The sequence below is a fragment of the Cataglyphis hispanica genome, chromosome 1 (assembly GCF_021464435.1).
Source record: "Cataglyphis hispanica isolate Lineage 1 chromosome 1, ULB_Chis1_1.0, whole genome shotgun sequence".
In the NCBI taxonomy this organism is placed as follows: domain Eukaryota; kingdom Metazoa; phylum Arthropoda; class Insecta; order Hymenoptera; family Formicidae; genus Cataglyphis; species Cataglyphis hispanica.
Window position 1 is genome coordinate 20,299,874 of NC_065954.1, and position 27,947 is coordinate 20,327,820.

General features: G+C 37.9%; 1 protein-coding gene across 1 annotated transcript in view; it reads right to left on the minus strand.

Annotated features, from left to right (window-relative positions):
• Positions 1-27,947, minus strand: part of LOC126854211 (RNA polymerase II elongation factor Ell) — a 79,630-nt gene that overhangs the window by 31,060 nt on the left and 20,623 nt on the right. The window contains exon 2 of the mRNA XM_050600743.1: positions 26,024-26,071. Within this exon, the coding sequence (XP_050456700.1) occupies positions 26,024-26,071 (48 nt within the window). The remainder of the gene's footprint in view (positions 1-26,023; positions 26,072-27,947) is intronic.

Genomic DNA, 27,947 nt, shown 5'->3' on the forward strand with positions numbered 1-27,947 from the left:
CGTCGTACTTGGAATCTTTATACACGTTCAATGGCTCTTTTGAGAGCGTGTGAGAAACGCATTAGTGCGAATGTATACGCGCGTCCTTCGGAGGCCCCTGCCTGTCGCTAACGTTTGCCAAGCCGAGCATGACGTTGACAGGGAAGAAGTAAACGCACGCGAAGGAAAGGCCAGAGTGCCTGTGTGCGCTCTGCGTCGCAGTCTGTTACAAAAATCTACTAATTATGTCCCGGGAATCCTACAAAAATATTCTTCACGAGATCGTGTAAAAAAAAAAGCTACGTTAGACTAATAGAAATCTAAGAATTTATCGCGATAAAAAAACATGTTTATATAACAATGAAAAAATGTGAAATATATCGCAGTATTTTGTACAGCGTGAAGCGAAAAAATAATACGTGCCGAGCCGCACGCGCCGATTGCGCAGGCATGCTTCATCGACAAAAAGATTCGATTGCGAGATATCGCGATAGTTGAACGATTCGTTTCGATAACAAAGCTACAAGGAACATGAACGTGCTTAAGAAGCGATTGTGGCAGATTTTAAAAATTAAAAAAGAGACACAAGTATCCCGATTATACGAGAATATTCGAACTCGAAGAACGGCTTTGCGAAATAAATTGATGCGTCATGGGAAAACACGTGCGTGTAAAGTTGCATAGAGACGTTGCGGAGAGACAGAGATAAAAAGGCAGAGAGAGAGAGAGAGAGAGAGAGAGGAGAAGGCAAGAAGAAAGAACTTTGAAGAAAAAAGAAGAAACACGCGCGGCACCATGCCTCTGCCAAGATAAAGAAAGTGAATTTCTGTTTTAAGGCGTTCCGCGGAAGGCATCGGCCCGAGAGCCTTCCGCAAGTAGTTACGATCAGATTTCTCGTTGGCGAACGCATTGGTGAGACCGAACGATGGATACAAGTTGCCATCTATCACAGCTAACGACCGCCAGCATCGTCTCGATTCCCTCTACATAGCCGTCTTCTCTTCTTCCTATCCGATAATTATTCCACTCGTCGCCAATAAAGATTTCGATGACCTTCCGCGACAAGTTTCAAATCGAGCCTGTAATTCTCACGATTGCAAAATATGTGGACCCAAGTCTTAATCCGAAATCGCGATGACTTGAAAATCTAACAAATAAATAATTATTAATCGAATGCTGCGAGTTCAATTTAGACGCTACAACTGATTTATCGATCTCTTGAATTTTTTTCGTTCTTTATGCTGGCGAAGCTGCAATTACGCAACGAAGCCGTCGAGATTTCTGCTCGCGAGTTATTTTATACTTGAGGGAGGGAGTTTCTTCTTCGATCTTTCCTTCAACGTTGGTTACGTACGACGATATGCAACCACCCTGTCTTTGTCTCCCTTCTCTCCGCGCTCGTTCCTCCCACTCGTTCTCTCCCAGACGGAGTCTCCGCGTCTTTCGCTGTGTGTATGTGTATACGTATGTTCGTTCGTTTTTATTATTAGCTATCACGCAACAATGGTTGCGCAATGTTTTTTATTAGCCGACAACTTCGCCAGGGCGATCGCGAAATCGCTCGATCTTCGATTTGCTCGTTCGAACCTTGTTTTGCTGTATCGATAAAGATAATTAATTGCTTTGAAAAATTTAATAAAGAGCGCTGTTACACAACGTTCTTTTCCTAAAAACTACTAAGAAACGCTTGAAAGAAATCCGTTGAAAAAAATAATTAATCTATATATGCTCATACGCGTTTGACATACGTGGACACGTGTACTATTACTTAATAATACAGACACGACGCGACGCGTGTAATATCTACATCTCCGATTACATACTTGATTTCTTACTAATCGTCTTATATATGTTGCATTAGTGATGATCCAAGAAACGCCACCGCATATGCTTCTCGAAATATCCGATATACTATTTATTTATTGGCTACAGTGAGCAAGAGCAGATTTTGGCGACGAAACAATAGTAGAGTCTCGCTCGTTGATACGACTTGTAAACGAGCTCGCGATATCACGTGCGAGCCACGTAACGATCCGCTGAAAATGCAGACGCGCGCGAGTTAACAGATCATCGTTGCGTATTTTCCGCGATGACGTTGCCGGATCGAAAAAAATCTCCTTGTCGACGTCGTCTCAAACGACGAAAGAATTGAGATTTTTGAGCCTGACTGTTAGGAAGAGACCTTGAAGCAGTAGTAATAGCGGTAAGACACAAATGCGTGTGTTGGTGAACATGAAGAATGAGACGTGGCATGATCCTGCCATATGAAGATGTATGTCATGCGTGGCACATTCTTGTCTCTTTCGGGCATCCCCAGAATACAGCCATGTAAAGTCCTTGCGATTTTACAATTCTCCGTAATAATGTCGCACATATTGGATTTTGATGATCCGTACGCGCATACGTGCAACTTTTCCATTCCCATCTTTCGAGAGGGCAACGTCCTGATGCTTACGCGTCGCCCTTCCCCGCGAAGAGAGGATAATGATGAAAAAGAGAAGGAGGAGGAGGAGGAGGAGGAGGAGGAGAAGAAGAGAGAGAAGGAGAAAATTGAATGACGACACATCGACGTTATTGTGACGTGTAGGGTGCAAACGCTGCGTCACTTATTGAATTCCGCCAGCTTAGAGAACAAGTCAGTTGCGCGAAACGACTTTTCCGAAATCGTTTAGCCACACGTGCACGTAAGCGCGTAAGAGCTTTCTCCTTCTCTTCCTTCGTGTGCACCTGACCTGGCACGTGATCAACGCGCGTTTTTTTTAATTTTCTCTCTCTTTCACTCTTGAACCATTTGTTCTTTACTCGAGTTCGTTGCCATTCGTTGATAAGATCGGACATATTCGTAAACGTCACGTTTTTCTGGATTCTATTTTTGTTTTTTCTCTTATTAAGAAAACTCTGAAGATCATCATCTCTTATTTTTATTATTCATTCTTTTCTATTTTTACCTGTCAATGGCCAGCCAGATTAGATGCCCTTTTTTTCGGGTCAGCATAGACCAATTAGAAGAAGACGTTCTTTATTCGTGGTACTCTCGTATCGCAAGGCGTAATAACACGCTCCTCTTACTTTCTCGAGGCCTTTAAACGAGCGAGGAGAATACGGAACGCATCGCGCTCCGGAGCCAGTCGTCGAGTGGCTGATTCTAGCGGCTCACGGTCCACCTTATATATCCGTGAGGTTCGATCACGTGGTTCGCGTTCGCATCCAGCATCCCCCACCCATTGCCCCTTTACCGTAGCTACATACATGCATACAGCTCGACCGACGTTTCTCGTTGTATATATATATGTGTATATAGGCCTCTCGGCTTGGAGCCAAATGAAGAAGTCGCCTCGCGGCTAGGTTAAAGAGCGCTTGCGCCGCGACGTAATACACATATACATACATTTGTACACGTTGAACACGCATACAATATCCATACATATCGCAAAGAAACCAGACGGCCAACCGCGTTGAGAAGCACATTATACGGACACAATGCGATGTCGCACATTTTTAAATCCTCAAGTCCTCGTAAATCGCCGTGCAGATTCGCGAAAGTGACATACATATGACACGTGACACGTGACGAGGATCCGTGTGATGTATGTATGACGTCGCGGGTATACGAATAACGTAACGATTGTGCTTTTGTGACGAAAGCATAGCTCTTGCGGCAAAGAGAATGATTAATGTCATACGGATACTTTTTTACTTTTCTTCCGCTGCTTTCGAATCGATCGCGTTGTTTTTTTCATTTAAGATGCTAAATGACATTTGTACATTCGAGCAAGATTTCATCGAGCAAGAGGTTGCTTTAAAGTTGACTATTATTCTCGTTATGCTACCGAATCTCTCCAGTTTCTTGTCAATTATTGGCTGCGTAATTATTTTTTGGAGCGCGTACAAATTTCTGTTAAATTTTCATAATTTTCTCCATAAAAAAAAAAAAAAAGAAAAAATCAAATATGTCATAACAGAGAATAATGTATCTTTACGGTAGCACGATTTCTTAATCGTAATCAGGATAATAGCCAAGCATCAATGAGCAAGTAAAATCATGATCAACGACTTAAAAGGGTTAAAGGAGGAGACGAAAGAAAGAGAGAGCCGAAAGGCTATTGCTCGCGAGATAAGCTGTGCGAAGTGGGTTCGGGTTACTCTGTAAACGACCTTCTTAAAGACGGGTCGAGGAGGCGCGGACCGTTGCGATAGTAACCTACATAGCGGCGATGGACGACAGAGTAGAGGCAGGCTGCTGATCGAGCGCCGCTTAGACTTGTTTACGGAGGAAAAGATGAGACAGCAAAGAAGACGAGGATCACGAAACGCTATGGCAAAGTTACTGTTATGAATATGTGGGAATAATTTTCATAGACCATGCGTGACCGACGTGGCTTCCCATCCTGTCTTCTCTGTCCCATCTTGTGCGATTGCTTGTGCTCAATGAACCATGGCCTATGGAGGAGAAGCGGGCGTTCCACGTTCTACCATGGATGCGACCTACTGGTCTTGAAACTCATCATTATGCGCGTTATAAAACGACGCTGCACGTTGGTGATTATAATACATATGCTCTCCGCCGAGAAACGGCGGATTCGCGTTTTCGTAATAGAGATACAGCCCACCAGAGAGGGAGAAAGGAGAAAGAGAGAAAGCGAGAGAGAGAGAGAGAGATATGACGATGTAACATTTCTGTTCTAGCTTCGAAACGCGCTCTCGTTGCGCGAAATAAACGACATAATGCATTTCGCAAATGTAATTAAATTAAAATATTAATTTTTCGAAAAACTATTGCAAACATTTAAAATAATTTTTTAAATACAAAATAACATTAGGTTTTGAATATGTATGTATATATCGTATACGCGATTAAAAAATTTGTAGCTGGAGAAAAAGAGAGAGCATATATACTCTCTCTTTTTTCTTCCTCTAATGAGTAAGTGTATATATTTTTTATTAATTAATAAGAATTACAGAAATTTAAAAAGATATTGAGATCAATTTTCGATATGTTACATTAAAGCTTTTAAAAGACAATTTTATTTAATCTAACGAAATGACCAAAGTTTACAAAATGTCAATATTTTGAATACTCTTGCTTTATTTTGGAGATATATCGAATGAAAGAGGAGCGAAAAAGATGTAAAATACCGCTTAGCGATATAAAGAATTTTTATGTATATTAAGTGTATTAACGTTATTTTTCATCATCTCTTTGACAAAAATCTGCAATATTTTAAAAGACAGCAGCTGTCTGATTTCTCGACTCCCAGTCGTGATGAAGTGGTCGAGATAAGAATGCGTGTACTTTGCACGCTGTCGAATGATATCGATTTATCATTCTCGGCATTCATTGCCGCGTAAGAGCAGACATTGGAGCATTTCTTCGCGGCGTTGTCAACCATCAGATTTAAATAACTCGACCCAACAACCAGACAACACTTGTGTATTCGACTAACAAGTAATTTTCGATAGCTGCAAGATAGAACCAAAGATGATAAACTGTCACTAGATCTTGGAATAATTTTTTTTTTCTAGTAAATATTTAATCTTTTTGCGAACACGCTTGATTGATGAATAAGCTTGGACGAATAATCTATATATCCAAATAATCATCTTCGGCTCATCTTTCGCCTATATTTTCTCAGAAAGATACATAAGATATATATATTACAAGTTTAAATTTCTCTTTAAGAAAAGTCATCTTTATAACGAACCTCCGTATGTATCAGTTCCGATTATTAAAACAAACATCTCTCGAAGGAAAATTATTTGGTCGCGTCGCGGAATCTTTCCGCGAGAGATTCCATTGAATCGCGTCGAGAAGCTTTCCGAGAAAACGACCAAACTGAACGCGAGGGCGTTCAGTTGAAAGCGATGAGGAAGGAGGACACCGTGTGTATTACGCCCACCAGGCGTTCCATGACGTCATCGGTCGTCGATATTACAACCCTTCTCGAGAGAAGAAGGGTCGCGCGATGCTTCCTGCTCCCGAAGCTTCTTCTTATATCAATGCGCGTCACGTCTATTACTCGAAAAATTCGCATCTTGTAATCATCAATCGGATCGAACGTGACACTAATAATCAAAGAATGATGACGCCACGATACTCTCTCTCTCTCTCTCTCTCTCTCTCTCTCTCTCTCTCTCTCTCCACTATTTCGGGAAAGCTGCGTGCTGTCGGACGCACGCGCGATTTCTAAAATGTGCGGAGAAGGAATTTATGTAAAAGGAGCTCCTGACTTTTACAGGATTTCATAACACAATGCTTAGGTAATGGCACTAATAAATTATGATAAAGAACGGCAATTATAAAAATTATCGCATTAAAGATAAAAGAGCGCGACATGTCCTCAACATAAGGTGGGACGCTTCGTCGACGCTTCGTCAAACCGCGGCCGCTGTTTATTTCCGTCGACCGTGTCGTCTATTTTGGGGCAGCGTCGGATCGAATATGCTTTTTCGTTCCGGTGTTTCGAGATCAAGGAACAACTCTCTCGTATTCTCTCTCTCTCTCTCTCTCTCTCTCTCTCTCTTTTTCTCGCATATTCTCTATACGCTCCCTCGGCGTATAAAAATACAAGCGAGTGAGAAAAGGTAGGAGGACGATCAGCTGTGTCGTCCAACGTATAAATAATTCCCGGCCCACTTTTACAATGGCTGTGCAATGCGCGAAGCTGCCCCGCTGCTGGCGGAGCTGATTGTCGTCGGCGTTGTCATCATCGTCGTGATTGTCGTCGCCAGTCAACGTGCTTCAAAGAAGACAAAGTGTGAGAGGAAACTGCGAAAGGGGACGTTATTTAATGCTCCATCGAAACTCGGCGAGATGAGGGCGAAGCCTTTTTTTTTTTTTCCAGAGAGCTACCCTTTACGGAATAATCGATGCCCAAGTAATTATATGTTTTTCACTTTCCTTCCTTCTCCTCCTCGCAAAAAATTGCAACAAATTCGCGTTAAATTAGTGTTTAATTAGCGTTAAATATTAATCGATGCGCATCAAATTTACCTTGATTACGCGCGCACGTAGACTTGAAATCTTATTCCGGTTTCCTTCCAATTTCATTATGAGGGACAATTCGCAAAGTATTCTTCGTAAAATTGCTCATCACTCTCAATTAAATTGATGTACGAGAACTTCCTTGCCGTATTATAATAATTTGCGTTTCTCGTGCGTCTCCGCTGCAATCGCTCGTAAAATCGCGATCGACGTCGCAAGCCTCGCGATTAAACTATCAGCGGAATAACCTCGAGCGTTAACGGAAATGCATTCAACTTGCGAATAAACGCAAGTTGTACGAGTGAAAGAGAAGAGAGCTGAGAGAGAAAAAGAGAGAGACATCGACACAGTTAATTACGACGGCGTAGAACATGCGATGCAAGCGACGCGTTACACTTTATTGACGTTACGTCAATCGTTAAACATATATGATCATTCTTACACGCTCATTTATACGATAAAGAGCAGCCTGCTTTCGCCGCAATCGATCGATCGCATCACCATTTTTCCAAGATTCACCATCATGAATATTCCGGTTCTCTAGCGGCGGAGGCTCAAGAAAAGTCAGAAGGAAAGTCGGTTACGATAAAAGTCGATCATCTGAGAACCTCCATGTCAAATGACCAAGTGTCGGCGGCAAAAGAGGAAGTAACGATGAAATTTCAGTTAAATGCCGTTCTAACACTCGTTTATTTTACCAGGCTTGGCTTGTTTATCAAATTGAAAGAATGTTGGTCGTGAAAGAAGCGACGTGTAAGCACGATTGTGTGTGTGTGTGTGTGTGTGGCCACGAGAAGAGGAGAAGACATAGAAATGCGAACGCCGCGACTCTCGTCTTACGCATTCGCATGTGCTTTGTGTAAGCGCGGCACATTTTTACGCGAGGCTGCAAAATTGCTGTAAACAAATTTCACTTGTGCATCGATCTCGACAGGGATATGACGGATACGGACCTCCGTTGTCCAAGCGTATTTCAATCCGTGAAGGATTAACAGTCACTTGTTAATACATCGAGAGGAGAGGAGAACGAGGAGAAGAGTCATTTAAGCGCTAATAAATATAGTAAAAAGATGCGCTCGAGCAGCTAGCAAAGAGAAGGCGGCAGCGGAAAGAGGAGGAGGAAGAGGAAAGACCGAAGGAAATTCGTGTATGGGGAACAACGGTATAGCGAGCTCCATTCAGTGTAAAGCCAAGCGAGGTAACGGTTTCCGGGCAAGGATGTGGCACAGCCTACATACCTTCGATATGAAGTAGGAGAAAGAGGTAGCAAGACAGAATGAGACGCTGGCGAATCAACGAGAAAAGAGAGAGAGAGAGAGAGAGAGAGAGAGAGAGCCATGGACGAGAAAGAGAAAGAAGGACAAATCGTCATCGTTGCCGGATAGAAACGCAATTCTGTTTGCTTCCACTCGCTAATAATCTCTGATGTGAATACAAGCTCCACGAATCGAAATTGCTGTCGAATTCTTTGTGGCGCGTATAAGAAATATGATACTGATAACATCGAAATACATGTTATCATATCAGAGTATGATGAAAATTTTTGACGATATTGTCGATATCGAAACCGATATCACATCGTAGGAGATCGTAGGCTGATCCTATGACTCGCTTTCACTAACTATTAGACTTGCAATCTTGTCCTATATTGCGACATACGTCTTTGCAACAAACCTTTTCAAATTGCAACAAATTTTTTCCTTGTACGGAGAGAGGAAAGGAGCAAAGTCTCTACAAAAAGAGGATGTCGGGAGAATTAATTTACGCGGAGAAACTCTCAATAAAGAGATCGTTATTCGGTCCGTTCGCTCACTCACGGTAAACGCTGGTCGAGAGATCCGAGATTGGCCTTTTTTTTTCAGACGGTCGTTAAATTTGTTCGTTTCTGGCAGTCGAAGGACCGCCGGCGAGCGCATTATACAAGAACACTTTCGCCGGCGTACTTGCTTTTACCTCCTACCAATCTAAAAGTGTATGGATATTCCCCTCCGTTCCTTCTTGAGAAGGCGACACCTGAAGAACCGAACGCCGAGCGTTATGCCCCTTCTACCGAGTGTCTTTCTCTCTTTCTCCTGTCTCTAACTCTCTCTATCTTTCTTATTGGCTCCTGTGAAGAATCCGGATCTACGCCTCAAGGTTTACATAAAAGAGGCTCTCGTTCGTAATGATCGATCTGGTTGTCCTTGTGGATTTTCCGTCGCCTTTCGTTTTAATTCGTTCGCTTAAAATTCAGAGCAAATTCTTCGCAATTTGCAAAGTATTATACAGATGGAAAAAAAAAAAAAAGAATCTTAGAAAATTTTTTTTTTAGTATATTGTATATGCAAAGCCATATTAAAAACCCATATTATTTTCTTAATAAGCATAGATTCCTGATAGAGAGAATTAAGAACGATGGAAGATAATTCAATTATTTTTTCAATGTGCGCGACAAGTCGGCGAACGTGTATATAATTAAATATTTTTCTCGACTTCTTTTGCTGAAATATCTCGAACGAACCGCGCGATCTCGTCTCAACGATCGTGATGGGAACGAGAAATCTCTTCGACGTATGTTTCGACATCGCACGTTGCCCGGCGGCGGTAACACCTGTGCCGCCTTCGAGATGCCGTTCTTTTCTCACGTGAAAAAAGATCACTTGTCCTTTTTCGCCGTTCGCGATCTACTTAATTGATCTGCCAACGATCTAACGTCCCTCGTTAGACCGCTTCGGAGCGTATTCGGCCAGAATGACTCCCGTTATTAACGAGGTTCTCAATATTCATTCGGCAAGGTTAACAAGCAGCTAATTCTCTGCCGCCGATTAATCGAGTGTATTCGGCGTTGATAAACGCATTCGAATGCTGAAAAAGTATGCATTTTATTTTCTTTACCGAAAAGCGCATTCGTCGCAAATAGATTGTCTTATTTCTTTTTCTTTTTTTTTGTCTTTTATCGCGCTTGTCTCCTAGAACGCGCACGCGATAAAATCCCACAACGTGCTCATCATCATTATATAAAATCTGATATCCGTTTGTATAAATAATCAAGTTATTATCACTTTGCAAACAATAGAATTATGTGATGAATTAATACGCTGTATGTTTAAAGATGCCTTACGTCGTATCGAAATTTCTATCATTATCTACATTTAGCATTAATACTTTATATAGGATGGTCTATAATTCGTAATACAATCGGCAAGAGACTAATTTTTCATGAAAAAAATAAATCAAAATTGTAGAATAAAATTTTCTCAAATGGAGTTTTGTTTTTGATAAAATCGCCCCGGGCACTTTGCAAGTAAGGAAGTTCCACGGATCCAAGTATAAAAGAAAAAACGACAGCGGTGGCGGTGGATTGAATCTAGATAGCGTTAATATGGTCAAAGTGAGACAAATTCCTTGGCAACATCTACTGTGCATTGCCAAGAGAAAAATTAACTTTTCCGGTTGCCGGTTGTCACTGACAAAGTGACACATCGTGATTAATTAATTAAACGTTCGTATAAAATTTTGGAAATTTTTATCGATTAAAAGTTTGCAGTAATTCTACACGATATTATATATAGTAATTAGCATATCTAATAATATATAGAATACACATGTATAATGTATAGATGAAATACTGTTAATAGTTGAATTGCAAATAATTTATTAATTAATTATGAATAATTTTCGTGATCAAAATGAAACGTACAGAAGGAAGATGATACGTTTGCTATTTGTCTCAACTCTCTAACCGTAAACGTCTTAAGTAAAGCGCGAATATTATACATCTTGTGGAGCAATTGGCGCGCATTTAATCAGACGTGTTATCAGTCGACCAGTTGCTCCTCTCCTATCAATTATTTTGTCTACGGGTTTATCTTTTATCGCACCGCTGCAATTATTCAATCAACGACAAAATCAGTACATCCGTATTTTGTTGAGAAAATTTGGAAAGTCCGTGATTTATTGTCGTTTCATGCCCATCGACAAATTTCGCGCAATTTATTAATATCACATATATGCGAACATGATATTTTCGAAAATTATACGTGACATTGACATTATATCGCGTGAAATGATGAAAGCTTTTCGGTTGACTTTTCACAATCGCGCGCGATTGTTTGACATTAATGTGCCGCCATTGACGATTGTTATTGCCTGTGGCACGTACATAGCGCTTGTTGCGTAATTAATGTACGCGAAAAGTATAATACGCATATGATAAATAAAACACGTCGATCTTTTCGGTAAAGTTAACAAGTTACGACATACACGATGGAATTCTTGCTATAAGAAACGAAAGAATTCCGTCAAAAATGTTTATTATATTTCAAGTACCATAACAACCCATATATGTATGTATATTGGAGAAAAGAAAGCAAAAATATACTTGAATAAAAATTGAGCTTATATAAATATTGAGATTCGCGACAGTTGCAGTTTATTTTTTGCATGTATCGATATGGCATGATTTCGACTTCAAAGCGCAACGATATGACCATTGCAGGTGAAAGAGAGGGTAATTTTTCGGTTTACAGTCCAGTACACTGCCGTATATACACGGTTGTATTTTCGCAAATATTGTGCGAATTAAATGGCACACGCGTTAATTTCATTTGTGAAAAGTGAAACATCGCACGAATAATAATTCTCGAAAGGTAAAAGAATAACTGAAATATTCGTTATAAATCGTACGTAAATAATTGACGCAATTATTCACTCTACTTTTTAATCTTTTATCGTACATATGTCATGTTAATTGTACATATTATATTTAAAAAAGATAATATAAAATAATGTTATCGATATCATATTTTAAATTAAGCATTCCTAATCTTTAAAAACGCAAGAATTTTTATCTTTTATCTGCAAGACTTTTGCAGAAAATTCTTATTTATATCGTATATGGAGAAATCTTATCCGAGAATCATTTCTGGTAGAAACAAATCGGTGCTATTTTAATCTTCAAAGAAATAGATAAAAGTAACATCGTTCCATCGCGGGCAGCAAGTCTTCACCTATCTTTGCCCGCGCGAGCGATAAGATAAGTTGACCAAAGAATAAAGATTAGTTTTTGTTTTCCGGATGATAAAGCGTTCTTTAACGGAATAAAAATAAAAATAACTGTTGTAAACTGTTGCCGATCCTGTATTTGGTATTCCGATATGTGGCAATTTAAAAACAGAATTACTAAAAATCAAGATCTCATTTTATATATAAAAATCAATTTATTATATGTCCCGCATTAAGTCGTACGTAAATCAGTTTGTAACAGATTATATATAATTGCCATTACGTTTCGTGTACTTTGATTTAATTGTAGGTATATATGGCCGTATATGGCCAATGGTGTATAGAATATATATGATCGACTAACATAGTCCGTGCGAAATAACTCCTTCCCGATGGCGGAGTGAAAGTTATTCGTCGCTAATGAATTCGTAATTTCAACAAGTAGCCCGCTACAAGTCGCCGCTTGCGTTACGATCTGAGCGCGTATCGATGAAGAAGGAGGGGGGCGAAAGGGGATAGAACGGGCAGAATAGAATGGCACAGAGAGAAGGAGAGAGAGAGAGAGAGAGAGAGAGAGAGAGAGAGAGAGAGAAAGAACGACATTATGCGGAGAGTGCACACAGGCACGCGCGCGCGTACAATCGCAGCCGTTGGTTGGTTAGTTGTTGCGCTCGCACGATCGCGCCCGGAATTTCCGGCCTAAATCGTTCACACCGTCCGCCACGGCTTGCTTACGCGACCTTGCCGCGGATTTCACTCGAGGACTTTGAAAGCGAGACGGCAAAGTTCCGCCGCCGTAAAGTTTCCTCCGCGAATGGCCAGATATCTTTTATCGTGTAAAAGTTGCTAATATTTTCTACGATCTTGAAATTATAAACAAATTCGTCATTAGAGAGTTTCTTTCGGAGAGGTGTAACTTTCATTAGAAATGCATTATAATTATCTCATAATATTATAGCTTCTTAAAAAATTTCATATATTTAAATTAAATTTCTTACACATAATACAACATAAAAAGTTGTGCGTGTACATGTCAAACTCTACATGTAGACAAATAAATATAATTATGAATTCATTAATTCTTATAAGACGGAGCCCAGTAGTATTCAATGAAAATATGAGAAAATAAGAGACGGATGTTTATCTAGGTTTATTCGATGTGCGCGCGATATCGCGATGTGTGGCAGATTTAGAAGCTCGATGATCGCGACAGGAAGTAACAAAATTCTCCGCGAGCCTAGCAAGCGAATCGCGGCTTCGAATGCGAGAGGACTACATATCTTCTGACTTAATTAAAGTAACGGAATATACAAGCATCCATGGCCGAAATAAATTATATATCTTTAATATTTCTTTATACACATTTCTTTCAATTATCTTTATTATATTACATCGGTAAAGAGAGTTTTAGCATTTCTTTTCCACAATATTGATCTATGTAACTGATAATTTTAGTTTGCTAAATCACACTGTCGTGTCATTGTATCTAGATATGATAAAACACAAACTATATAATTCCTTAAGTGAACAACCTAAGTAAGATAAAGAAAAAATTGGAAAATTACGTCATGTTCATTGTCTGTCTGTGTTAAAATTACACACATTTCTGCAGATAACAAAGATTTATCATATGCAAATACAACGATATTCGTAATTTCTGAATAATGTAATTGTAAATTATCTGAGTACATATATAATACATTATAAATATAAAATTTAAAAACAACTCGAGACAATTTTCATAAATTAAATAATATATTAATCCGTTTGTTGTGTTCTACAATTGTACACTATACCATTAGAGTTCAGTCTAGGACAGATATGCGTATTTTGCGTCATTATTTTAAATTCAATTCAAGACTTGTTAATTAATGTATCTTTTGTGTTCTTTTGTAACTCAAAATAAATAAAATTGTTATTCGCGCGCGCTTCTCAAGCCCTTCTATTATTTTGTTTATTATTTTCATCGAAACCTTTCGTCATTATATTTTTACATATAATTTATGTTATTGACGGTAACAACATATATAAATCATCTCCTTATATATAACACCATTCTTTTCCACCATTCATCTTTTGTTCAATCCAACGCAAGAATAAACGATACCTTTCATCAGTCCCCGTATTAACATTCATCGATCATTATTATAATTTCTCTTTTATTAAAATTATTATCTCAAGAAACTCTTCTCTCTTCACGGTATATGCATGCCCTTGCGTGACAATAAGACATTGAAAAGGGGAAACTATTTGTTTCCCGCATAGTTCGCGTAGCGTATAGTTCGCATGAGGAAAAAGTTGGCGCGCGCGGACGGCAAGCGGTGAAACTGCCGCGTGGCGTACACAATTTTCAAAAGACACAAGCCTGCTTGAAACCGGTACGCCAAGTAGCGCTGTGTTTATATGTGGTTATATGTACATATAACCGGTGTGCCTTTTCCTATCCAGGCCGCGCGCTACGATACGTCGTCAGTTGCCGCACACAGGAAGCAGGGAATCCAAAACCGCACGGCGACACTCTACTTCCGGCTCTTTACACGGCTCCTTACGTTCCTCGTAGACTTTAAAATCCGTTTACGTTGAGCTTCGCATACACACGACTTATATGAGGAACATCTGGATGTAACATGATTTATCGAATCGAAAAAGCGAGCGGAAAAGCGAGCGTGACAATGTAACAATCGCGAAAGATTTATTAAAGTGTCGCGCGTTATTTATTGCATTTATTTTTCACATTTTTTTTTTTTTCTTTGTAAAGATTTTCAGCGATTAAATTGAAATTTAATTAAACAATGTGATATAGCTCTTTAAATGCTAACGACATTAAATGACAATTATTTTATTAAGACAACAAAAATTAAGATTATTAAGATTTTGCAGTAATAAAGTAATATCTTGCGCACAAGTAAGCTTGAAATTAATTGAGAAAATGTAAAATACATACTTTGAAAGGAATGTGATACTCTTAGATTATATTAGTCTATAAAGCATAACCACACGTTTTATTTTATAAACATTTGCGATATTTAAGAGAAAGGAAAGAGAGAGAGAGAGAGAGAGAGAGAGAGAGAGAGAGAGAAATGTCAGTAAAGCGAGAATTCGCGCATGGTAATTGTCCGGTAATTGTCTCGCGCGGATTTAACAAATTATCAGGGCGATAATCTTGCGGCCATAGGGCAAGAGAGCGTGGAGGAAAAGGCCGTTGTGTAGAAATACGATCTCCTGCATGTATACAACACGACGTGTGTCCGACGAGTGGTCTCGCGCGGGGAAGCGCGATCGATAAAGGTAATTTATTCCCCTTTTACGTTCCCGTATCCCCGATAATTAACTGCTACGCGATGTCCGCAGCCCCCGCGATAAGAACGGTTTGAACTGTGGCTAGAAAACCGTCGACGCGACGCCACGGATCTTCTTGCTTTTTTTTCGAGAAGGCGCGGCGCCTTTCGAGTCTGCCGCAACGTCGCGAAAGCTCAAGCGAGAGAACAGCCCCCTGTAATTAATTACACCCGCAGTGATTAATGATTTTGTCTCGTTCGTCAACAAACAAGGCGTGCAAGCTTCGTTATTGGTTTAGCAACGCTTAATCGTTGAACCAGAGTGAGCTTAGAGCTTGATGAAGTATCGATACCATTATCGATTAGAGATGATGGGTACCGCAAGAGAAAAAGATGTACATATGTTGCATCTAACGGATCAAACGATAACGAAGAAGATTAAGATCGAAATTTGTCGTGCAGTCTAGGCACGGTACCGCTATATTAGGCTATTTTATTCTAACGGCACTGGCACCTACTAATTATCCGAAAATTTCTTCAACGGTATCGGCTGACGTAACGCAGCCGGTTTTAAGTTTGGCACGGGCCTCCACGGCTATCCCCGAAGAACGCTCTCGAGCGTTCAGCCGCGCGATAGCATTAATTAATCAAGAGCGACATGACAAAGCTCGACAAAGCTAAAATTTTATAAAGTAATTTTATATTTTCGACACGCTTGTTATCATCATGTGCATTCGCTGATAATAAACTTACTTTCACGATCGCTGCACGTGTTACATAAATTTGACTTTAACGTCCTATCGTCGATACGACGTTATTATTGGACATTAATACGTCGTGGATTTAACTTTATTGATTTAGAATCAATTTTGAAGAAACAAACTATTTAAATTCAATCTCTGTAAATACTGTCTATAAATAGAATATCCAAGAATATCCTTAATATACCTACATGTATGATTCACGGGCGGCTATCGCATGTACTAAGAGATAGTTCAAATATTCTTATACCCTTGTGCGTTAGATGGAATTTTCCACAATGAGATCTAATCGAGAGATATGAGAAGCGATAGAAAAAAGATAGAGAGAAAGTTAGAGAGAGAGAGAGAGAGAGAGAGAGAGAGAGAGAGACAGGAAAAATCATGGAAGCACATGGCGGATATACTCAAACCCAAGTGCATATTTTATGTGAAATTGTTCTCGCGACAGAAAACTCGCGTGCGATTGTCGCCTCTTCACTTTGACGTATCGCTCGCTCCTCCATCATAAACCGGAAAATGCAGAGGAAAGAATACAATATCGACACTACTTATGGCTGTATATAATCGACTTGGTCGATCTTGCAAGAATAGTAAAAGTAAATAATATTCACTATATCGGGTAGTGAAAATTAAAAAGTTTGCAAAGAATTTTAACATCGATTAATAATAAAACATGTGGCTAAAAAATATTTCTGTCAATATTTTTTAGCCACATGTTTTATTATTAATCGATGTTAAAATTCTTTGCAAACTTTTTAATTTTCACTACCCGATATAGTGAATATTATTTACTTTTACTATTCTTGCAAGATCGACCAAGTCGATTATATACAGCCATAAGTAGTGTCGATATTGTATTCTTTCCTCTGCATTTTCCGGTTTATGATGGAGGAGCGAGCGATACGTCAAAGTGAAGAGGCGACAATCGCACGCGAGTTTTCTGTCGCGAGAACAATTTCACATAAAATATGCACTTGGGTTTGAGTATATCCGCCATGTGCTTCCATGATTTTTCCTGTCTCTCTCTCTCTCTCTAACTTTCTCTATCTTTTTTCTATCGCTTCTCATATCTCTCGATTAGATCTCATTGTGGAAAATTCCATCTAACGCACAAGGGTATAAGAATATTTGAACTATCTCTTAGTACATGCGATAGCCGCCCGTGAATCATACATGTAGGTATATTAAGGATATTCTTGGATATTCTAAATTTATAGACAGTATTTACAGAGATTGAATTTAAATAGTTTGTTTCTTCAAAATTGATTTTTACTTAACCTGTGCTTATTTTTCTTTTTGATTAGCGATATTACTCGAGATATCTCCTACTTTCAACAAAGTATACATTTGTCTCAACGCGCGATAAATTCGATCTTCCAAGTCTGAGATCATTACCTAAGAGAACTCGCTCTTTAATCCGATATTGCGTTACGGGGTTTGAAATATATTATAGTCGTGGCGTGTGTGTTGCGAAGAAACATTCTTAATAGTCAAGTAAAAAATTACCGTTACATAGTCAACATTGGCCATTTCTCGTTTCCAAGATAAAACATACCGTATGTAAATCATCCAAATGAGGGATGTTAATTATATCTATAATTATCAATTGACCCGCGCAATAGCTCTCTAGCGCAAATCGAGATTTTAGTCGTATTTATTTATGGAGATTTTCGTTGCTATGCCATTTCGTTATCATCTCTCTGCGTATAAATTTGCACAAAAAAATTTTAAAATTAATTTAATAAATTGAGATATTAATTTATATTTTTTTAAATAAATCTAGATATTTTAAAATATTAAATTTTCCTATCCCATATAAATACAAGATCAAAAGTTCATCGTATCATCAGCAATCGAAAATGTTCAAAAAATTTTCTAAACATTTTCGACATCGTTAAAGCACAAAGAGACGGTTTATCGATATGCATGATCGAGAGGAATAAAGAGAAATTGGAGGTGAAATTGTGGTAGTTTAGTGGTTGCGAGTAAAGAAGCGCGAGAGCGACTCGCGCGATGATATCTCTGTCGCGGTACGAGAAGCCAGCTAATAATTTTCAATGTATACGTCACACGAACGAGAGGAAATCCTGTTTTGCAGGTTTGAAATCCTTTGGTTTTGGCGTCGTGTGTGTCGTATCGACGATAGGACGATAAAGTCAACCGTCCCTCATCACGTCCCACATACATACATAGTGTTATATATACACACACAGTATGTGTGTGTATGTCGGACGAGAATTCGCCGAGATAGCCAGTTTCTTCAAAGGCTTGATGTGAAAAAGTTTGCCAGTGCCAAAAATAAAAATGTCGATAAAAATTGCTTAATTTTACGATAAAATATAATTAGCTCATTCGTAAATAATGTTCATATCGGAAAAGAAATAATACTTCTCGCGACAAGAATGCATATATGTAGGGTAAAAATATCTCCTTATGTAAAACTTAAATTCTCTCTTTCTCTGTCATAATTTTGCATCTATCAAAATGTATTAATTGTAACATTCTTAGCCCTTTTAATTCACGTAATCTTTCTTTTTTAAAAGAATTTTAAATTAACGCTTAAAATATATTAATATTCCGGCTTTTGCGACTCAAACGTCCGCTCACTTTACCTTAAAATTAATGTGGACGTATCCACGGTATCTAAACTCGTATTATCGGATAGCATTGGACCGTTTATCATCGAGGAGAATTTTTAACAAACCTCACGATTGTCTTTTCACCCCATACCTCACTGAAAAACGAGAAGATCTGCGAGACAAAATGAAAAACGAGGCGAGAAAAAAGTCAAGCTCGACAAAAAGATCTCTGAAACTAGTTTCGCCAGACACTTTGCAGCCCGTGACCGGATTGAAAAATTTTATTTGACGGTTGTTCAATTGTGCGTGAATCGCCTCTTGCGTTTATCTCTTCCAGAAATCGGTAGAGATTTATGTGGACATGATTTATGTGAACAGAGTCTTAGCTAGGCAAGATACGTCGCCGTTTGCAACAAATATCGATAATATGCAACCAATAATAACCAATAATAATAATGACAACGCGTTTCGTATCCGCAATTGTTGATCTTCGTATAGTGATGCAGAAAAAGATTTTGTTCGCCGCGACGAAAGATGCGTTCGATTTAATCTCTTGCGAGAACGATCGCGCACTTTTACGTAGCTGAATTACAAATCACGCTGATTTTTCTAGAGCAATCGCATGCGAGACGATAAATGCACATACGCCATGGACATAAGATAACAAATCACGTGAATGAATGGCGTAAACGAGAGAAAAAAATAATTGCCGCGAGAGAAGCGTAACACCCGCATATCGCCGTTCGCGGTCGCCTACATACGCACAAGGCCGCGACGATTAAAGACACACCTATACGGTATCCTACAACTATCGTTTTCTTCATCTCGTTCGAATATTTTATTACGGATATTATTAATTTTCCTATATAGTAAACATTTCTCCTCGACAAAAATTCTTAAAAATGTTTCATACTAGGTACATTAGATTAGTGATCAAATATTGAAGAAAGACATTGGTTGACGAAAATAATTATTGTTGAGAGATTTATCGTAATGAGTCACCCTGTATATACACGTATCCTCCGCATCGCGCGTATCCATCCTATTCGCAATGTCGAATTTTGTTTACGTTAACGCTACGTTTATATTATTCTGAAAGGGAAGTTAGTACTATGATAGAATAAGCGGTTTTCGATCCAAATTATTGTTTCGCATCTCGTTATTTCCTGCTATTATATATAAAAAAAAAAAAAATGTTAAGTGACCGATCTTGTCTGTTATATTTATATATAATGGGTAACGAAAAAAAAAAATCTATTCGCTCGCGATACTTTTACGAAATTCGGTATGACAAATTCGATTAATTGTAATATCGAAATATTACAATTAAATGCTCATCGACTAAATATATAGTTATATCCCGTCATTAGCATATTTCCATTTCAGTATAGCAACGTTTTATGGCCTTGTAACAGCCTGGCGTTTTAAATATTTTACATCAAATGTAAATACAATACAGTCTCTTCAACGTTTCAGCAAAAATATAGTAATGTGCAATCAAGAAATTTAAGACAAAAACGTTTTTTTTCTCATATCGTAGTTTCTACTCTCGTTTAGTATCAAATTTATGTGATACTCATGTCGCACAGTTTTTAAAATTAATCAATGCATTGCGTACTGCGTACATGTGCGACACATATCAGCAGAGAAGCCAGTGTATATCGGCTCGTAAAGGTCATCTGCGGAGGCAATTGCACGTCTTCGTCTCGCCGTTTTAATATCAACGTCGATACGCGCGATCCACGCGCATTCAGCGCGTTAGAATAATCACCGTCTCTCAAGGCTCGATACTTAGATCCAACAATTTTTAATACGATATCCTCGAATAACATTCTAAACCACTATCTGTTACATCGATCTAGGTGCTAATATATTCGATGTACTCTGAATATAAATTAATCATAAAATAAGAAACATTTTCGCATTTTTACATTTAATAGCGCGTGGTCTCACGTAATATAAATATCTATAAATTATCATATTAATCATTCAAAGAATACCTTCGGTCCCCAAATAATATTACGTCGTTACAATTAATTAAGAAAGAACTGGACACGGCTATATCAAATGTTAATAAATCTACTAGATTTCGAGATTTATGAATTTGATACGTAAAGCACTTTAGTCTTAAAAAAAATAATTAGATCGTGAATTAAAGTAAATATATGTGCCCTGTAGAATAAAATTTAATTTCAAAATCGTAAATATGTTTTATATCGAATTAACTTTTTTTTTTTACGAAGATTATATAATGACTCTCTACATAAAAATTCTCTCTACAGAAAATAAAAACATTAATTGTACATTTGTCCCGAGTTCCTCCTCTTAATAAATTATTAATTATAAATTACAATTAAAGCTACATTATATATAAATTGCGCAATCCGCTCTTCCATGATATCGCTTCATCTACGCGAGGTTCGCGTAACAGAGATTTCCACGTATTACTTATGCGAGATCACATTCGACCTTCTGAATGCCGCGAGCGGACGACCTTCGTTTTAGGGTTGCCTCGCGTCCACCCGCTTATCCAATGATTTCAGGTCGACCCACTTCTCATTGTGATGCTTAGATTCGACTGCTAGAATGCTAAGTGGGTCACGCGTAAAAGTAACTGTTACGGCAGCGTTTCGTCGACGTTTCGTGTCAGTTGCGATTGACCACCACGATGGATACCACCTTTATCCGCCGGGAGAAGCAACTATATTTGTATATGTGTGTATTGAATGCAAACACAAACTTTACACGTGTATTGCGCGTGTACATGTCGCACAAGTGTATAACGAACGGCTCAAGACGGAAACGTCTATCGTGAAGATAATTACACACACAAGGAAACTTCCGCCTCGTAATAATCGTAATTTCGTCCCTGAAGAAAAATGTCACTTGTCCTCTACTTTTTAATTCGTAAATTAAAAAAAGAAAAATTGCGAAACGATGTCCCATGTCATCATCGAAGTGACGATAGTTGGTCCGTATTTCGACCACTGTGCAAAACGCAACAATTACTTTCACACTAAAACGCCGCGTCTTTTCTCAGAGAAACTAATTTTTAAATTGAACTCCATCCGATTGAGCTCCATTTGCTCAACCGATATTATTGCAGAAAAGAAACAATGGGTTATACGGTTATAAAGTTTTTTTTGTCAGATATAACGTAACGAGAATTGATTCACGCTATTGCCTGTGCGCATTCTTGTGCAACTGGTGAAAACAAAATTTACAAAAAATCATTCATGATCAGATTGAATATCTGATCGTTTGGCCCATCCGCCATTGGCGGATCAATAAAATTTCTTAAACTTCAAATAATCTTCTTTAATAGCTTTATTATCACAAATGATAACTATTTATCGATTTTCCTGCAGTGGATGCCAAGTAGTGTTTATAAATAATTTGAAATTAAAACCGAATATTCTGTTAAATTCAGACGCTTCAAAGAGATTAGATTGAGTTATTTGCGGAAAATACGGCAATATTTTTCATACAACGCAAAATTATCGAAGAAAGAGCATTTTCCGATTCTCTTTGTCGGAATACATCCGGAATGATTGACAAATTCCCGGAATGTGCTCTTCCGTTTCTCCAAAAACTCGAGCACCGAGACCTTTCCATCAACATTCTATCGAATCCGTGGTATGATATGACAAAAATTGACATATCCGTTGTATCAATCGTATTATCGTATCATCACATAAATAAAAATTTTTATTTTCACGAATTTTTGTATCATACAGATAAAATCGTGATACAGTTACTATAAAAAAATTTGATGTAAGATAATATATTTATTTAGATTTTGAGATTAAAAATTATATTCTGCAGAGCAAATCTCTCTTTACTTTAAAAAGCTTCAAAAATCAATTATTAATTTTATGTTTTAAAAGGCTAAAAGTGCTTTGTGTGTGTGTGTGTGTGTGTGTGTCGCGTGCAATGTCAAATTCATAAATCTTGAAATGTATTAGATTTATTAGCTTTTGATGTAGCTGATCCCATATAGTTCTTCCTTAATGGCAATAATACGACGAGTAAAATCTACATCTATATAGAATATAAGCAGGGCGCTCTAAGAAACCGAGTGAAAGGCAACAATGTGAAGGCGAGCGTTCGCACGTAACGCACACATACATATATAAAATCGAGCACGTGCGCGCGCGCATGAGTCAGTCGCGTACAAATCTGCGCGAGAAAAAAATTGTGGCTATCACTAAACCGTATATTTGTACAAATAACAGAAATTCTCTACATTCATGATAAAATTATTCAAGGAAAAGAGAGAAAAAAATCCATGTTCTAAAAGAGAGAGAGAGAGAGAGAGAGAAGAAAAAATAATATAACGTTGCGTGGTATACGTGTCAAAGTCGTGTCGTCAAAGTTTATACGTACAAGAAAAATCCCCTTTTCCTCCCTCTTCCTCATTCAATCGTCGATTGTCACACACGTATCGTGCCCGATCGTGCCGAGCATTACTGTTACACATGAAATCGCTCATTGCGCATGTAACATATACATGTACATAGCGGCTGCCTATGAAGATGTGTAGAAAAGAGCGGAGATTAGTTCTTCCTGAATATGTCAACCACGGTAAGAATGTCTGCTAAATGACGAATTATTGCAGAATAATCGTTTTATGTTTCTCGGACTCGACATCGAAACGAATTTCATTCCATGTGAGGAAATAAAAAGAAAGGAGTAGAAAAAGAAAGTTTGGGTTTTCTCAATAGTTCGGAATAATACCGGCCGGAATATCTTTTGCTCGTACCATTATAGCAAAAGTGTGCAATTAATGAAAGATGTAATCTGTATTTATTAAAAAAATTGACAAACAAATAATTTCCCTCGAGATTTTCATTAAAAAAAAGGTAAAACCAACTGTCGTCAAAAAACACAGAGATGAGGCAAGTTTACAAGATTGTATGTATTTAATTTAAAAATTATATATATATATATTGAGAAATAGCGCTTTTCGCTACCTAATTTTCAGTGATATCAGAGATTCTGCTGCCCGAGGACTCTTACGAATTCTTTTTGTTCACTAACGAAATATTCCTGCAGAAAATTATTCAGACATCGAATGTGAGCCTTAAGGCATTACTTATGTGCGCAAAGGTCGATGTTGATGCACGCACGCACGCACGCTCTTTAGAATTTCCAACAGTTGAAAGATTGTCAAAGATCAAAGTGAAATAGTAGATAAATAAATCATTTTTATAGTAGTGAATAAAAAAGTTAAGAGAACTAATAACTTTTTGATTATTGGAAAAATAAATCCGATTATTATCCGAAAAATAAATGAACAAAAAATTTCTATTAATCTAACAATAAAATAATAATGCAAAGAAAACAGCGCAAGATGCAAGTCTAAAAAATGATAAGTCCAATTACACGTTTATTTTCAAATGTCTCTGGAATTCATAAGAATTTTGCTGACAAAGATTTAGGGACAAATCAAAGTCACACATATTTTCTCCTGATATAAGGATTAATTACGATATTGTAATTCACGATAAATCATGTATCGCTAGTATGGAGAATTTCTAAGAAAAAAATCCATTTCAAATTAAAACAAAAAAGTTTTTCGAATGAAAAATAATAAAGTTGGACATGCTATACTTTTCTTGGTTTTTGCTATATAAAATCGATTAAAGTAATTTTTTTTTTTACGGTATTAAAATTAACAATAGAAGTTTATCTTATCCAATTTGATATCGTACAATCCGTTGCAACACATACGTGCGGGTAAATAAAACAACGATCACGTTCGAGAGCAATGGGAAGCCGATGAAGGACGAAGGGAGCAGCAGGTCAATTACCCCCAGATCACCGAGAAAGATTTCAACGGTCGCTGTCGTTAAAGAAAATACCAGTGGCATATGGCGAAGCTCTTCTTAAATATCGTTAGGCACGAAGGCCGTTTTTTTTTTCTAGCGAACATAAATAATGCGCTTTAATGCGCCGATCGCGCAATAATTAATCTGTGATTTCAGATTTCTGTGAAATCAGATTTGACCAACATCGGATTAATTACGATCTTTGTTAAATTTGAATCAAGGCTTAATTGCACGATTCAAGCAAGCATTAAGCAAAATCAATTAGTGATTCGTATTTTTAGGTTTAATGATTAATAAAAAAACGATATATATAATTATTGTACTTAATCTTTTTTATTTTTGATAATTTCTTCAATTCTTCCGATTTCTAATTTGATTAAACTTTGAAGAATATTCTTGTTAATGCACTTGTGTACACTATGATAAAATTTAAGACGTTCGCGCAGATCCGAAATTAAGCTGAATAAAACGTATTTGATACGAAGTAATGCAATTGCATATTTTTTCATCTTTCCACGTAACCAAAAATACACTCGATATTCGAAGGGTTTTTGGGATCCGAGAGATCGAACAGCGGCGGCGAGAGAAAATGGTGTATAACCTTGCTCGAACGACCTCGATCGCCTTCACCGAAGAACCTTCGGTGTATGTGTGTGTGTGTGTGTGAAGCCATGACGAACACACGCATACTCAAGATTTCGCGACTGCTCGACCGGCTGAGAGATCGGACTCTCGCAACGTCACGCCATTGTCGCGAGATCTCTCTCACGTATAATGCGAGATGTGACGTTGCGATGATGTGAGAAAGATATCCACGTAAATGATGTTATAACAATAGAAAAAAAAAATAGAATAAAATACAGTATATAACATATACGTGTGTAAATATGAAAAGTATAGATTTCTCTCTAAAGAGTTGCATAAAAATGCCGTGAAATAAAATATTCGTAAATAACTTTGTTATTAAATGACTATTAGCCTATGTTGATGAATAAGGAGAAAAGAAGGTTTTGAAGGTGTTCGCTGTCCTCTCACTCTCACTCTTATTTTCACCAAAAGAAAATTTTACCGTCTTTTTTCCCCTTATTTTGTATAACTCTATTCCGGTATTGCATAAATAATTTTTAATTAACTATCGAGATTCGAAAGTCTTTTCCTCTCGATCCATCCGTCTCGATCATATAAATTGCTAGGACGGACATACACGCCGATTCATAAAAATGAAAACGTATACGAGATGATTAATTCGTTCCTCGTACTTATGATTGTCGGTAAATGAAAAAAATTAATGTCGATACGCGAAATATCAAAGATACTAACGTCATAGATACTAAATAGTTTCAGAGAAATACAATTATGCTTATATAATTAATAGTGTTTGGCAAATGTTTTAAGAGAGAAGATGGATAGTTGCTGTTTTTTCTCGAATGGTGGAAATTTTTTTTTCCAAATAAAAAAATAATCATGGTATCTGTTTGCGCGATTAACGAATGTTCTATATCTCTAATCTATCATAATCTCTTTACTTAGTTGACCGATGATAAAGCAGCGCTTAATGTTGTAATCGCGTACGACTTTGACGACTTATACGATAAAATCGATAGAAAGAAAAAAAATTGCTTTCACTCACCCCTTCATTTTGTAGGAACTGTATTTTAGGTTTCTCGATAATCTTATGCTGAAACAGAAAAAAAGTCATGATTAATTCTCTTTTTCTCATAAATCAAATATAGATAAATAATTAGTTGAAAAGCTAAAAGACTAAGATTAAGCTGTTGCGCAAAAATATTTTTAAACTATTACTTAAAAAATTACGATAAAAAATACATCATATAAATAGATATCGAACATTGTCAAAATGACCGATTATTTTCAAATCGAAAAGCACGCGGATACGAAAAGCAAAGTCGCGGATGCTCATCACCGAAGGTTTTGGCAACAGTTTATTCGAATGAGAGGTCGATTAGCGTAATTACTCGGTGTCGATTGCTCATCCAACTTGGTCATCACGCGCCGTTGATGATTGACAAAGCGAACGCGTGCGATTAAGCCCGCATAAAAACGCGCGACTGTAAAAAAAAACCGTGACATTTCGTGGGCCCGCGTGAAATACATGCCTGTAACTTTTGCCGATAACCTGGAAAAGGGAAAGTCCGTCAGTAAAAGAGCATCATCGTTCATCTTTGTCCATTATTCAAGCGCGATCAAGATGTTTGTCGATAGAATCGCCGCCAGAATTATAATGATAAGCTCGCGTGATAATAAATCGCAACTTTGTTTGCCCGTGACGAAATATTTTTTCCATCTTCAATCTCAATTTTCAACTTAGCATTTACTTTGATTTCTCTTTTGAAATTATTCGAGCTAATTTAATTGTATGGAAAGCTCATCTTTTAAGTTTCTAAACGCGAATTTTGCCTTTATACGTTCCATGTGTATTCGTCGATCCTGTTACTCACGTTAGACTCATGTATACATGATTTGCTAATGCCATCGTCCACGCACAACAGCCATGCACTTACGCTATTCGTACGATGATTTCCACTTATCGTTGGTTTGAAACCTGTCAGGAAACAGACGTGCATGCGGCGGCGGCGGCACGCGAGAAAATTAATCGCGTCGCGGAAGATCGCGTTTACTCGGGCGCGCGCCGGGTCGACTAAGATTAACCTGCTATGAGTATTGAGAGATGGGGAAAAAAAAAAAATGATTTGCCTCTTTACTGCAGCGCAATCGCGCGCGGTATATCGCCCTGTGTGATTTCACATAATATATACTTTCCCTTCCAATCAACCATTAGAGTAAAGTAAAACAACATAACTCATTCTCTTTAAATTAGCACACTTTCCAATCTCCCGCAAGAAAGAAGAATGTGATGCAAAATCTTGGACATCAAGTTTTACGGCAAGTAAAGAAGAATTTATAAATAATTTTGTTGAAAATAATAAATAATCTCTCTCTCTCTCTCTCTCTTGGAATGCACATAGCCAAATTTGCACTCGACGTACTCTTATGCCCGCTCCAAATTGCCTGAATTGATAACGAGTTGAAATCACTAGGCAGAGTGCAGAGGAGATTAATCGTCAGTTATATTTAAAGTTAAACGACTTATAACAATAATACTTGGTTCTCTAATATAATATGTTCCAGGTCTACATCTCGAGCGACACGTGCGCGAAGCGGTATGCTTTCACGACAATTCCTCATGGTCGGAGTATTTGGACCGACGACAGTTACACTTTGATTGCCCGCGGAAAAAGTGACGGCATTAGACAATGGCCGAGAAGTTCATTACGGTCGCGGCGAAGGTTTTCACAAGCGGCTCTCTATCACGCTCGCAATGACAAATACGAATATCATTGCATATGCCATGTGTGTGGATTGTGGTATTTACGGCGTAATACGGTGAATAATTATACTTGTACGGCGAGTTACATAAACGCGACGGAATAATCAAGCGTCGTCCTGCTCGCCCCGGTCGCTTTCACTCAATAAAGGGATCCATTACCAGTTCTAATTATTCTAATAATTCACCTGCCTTCGGTCGTTTCGTT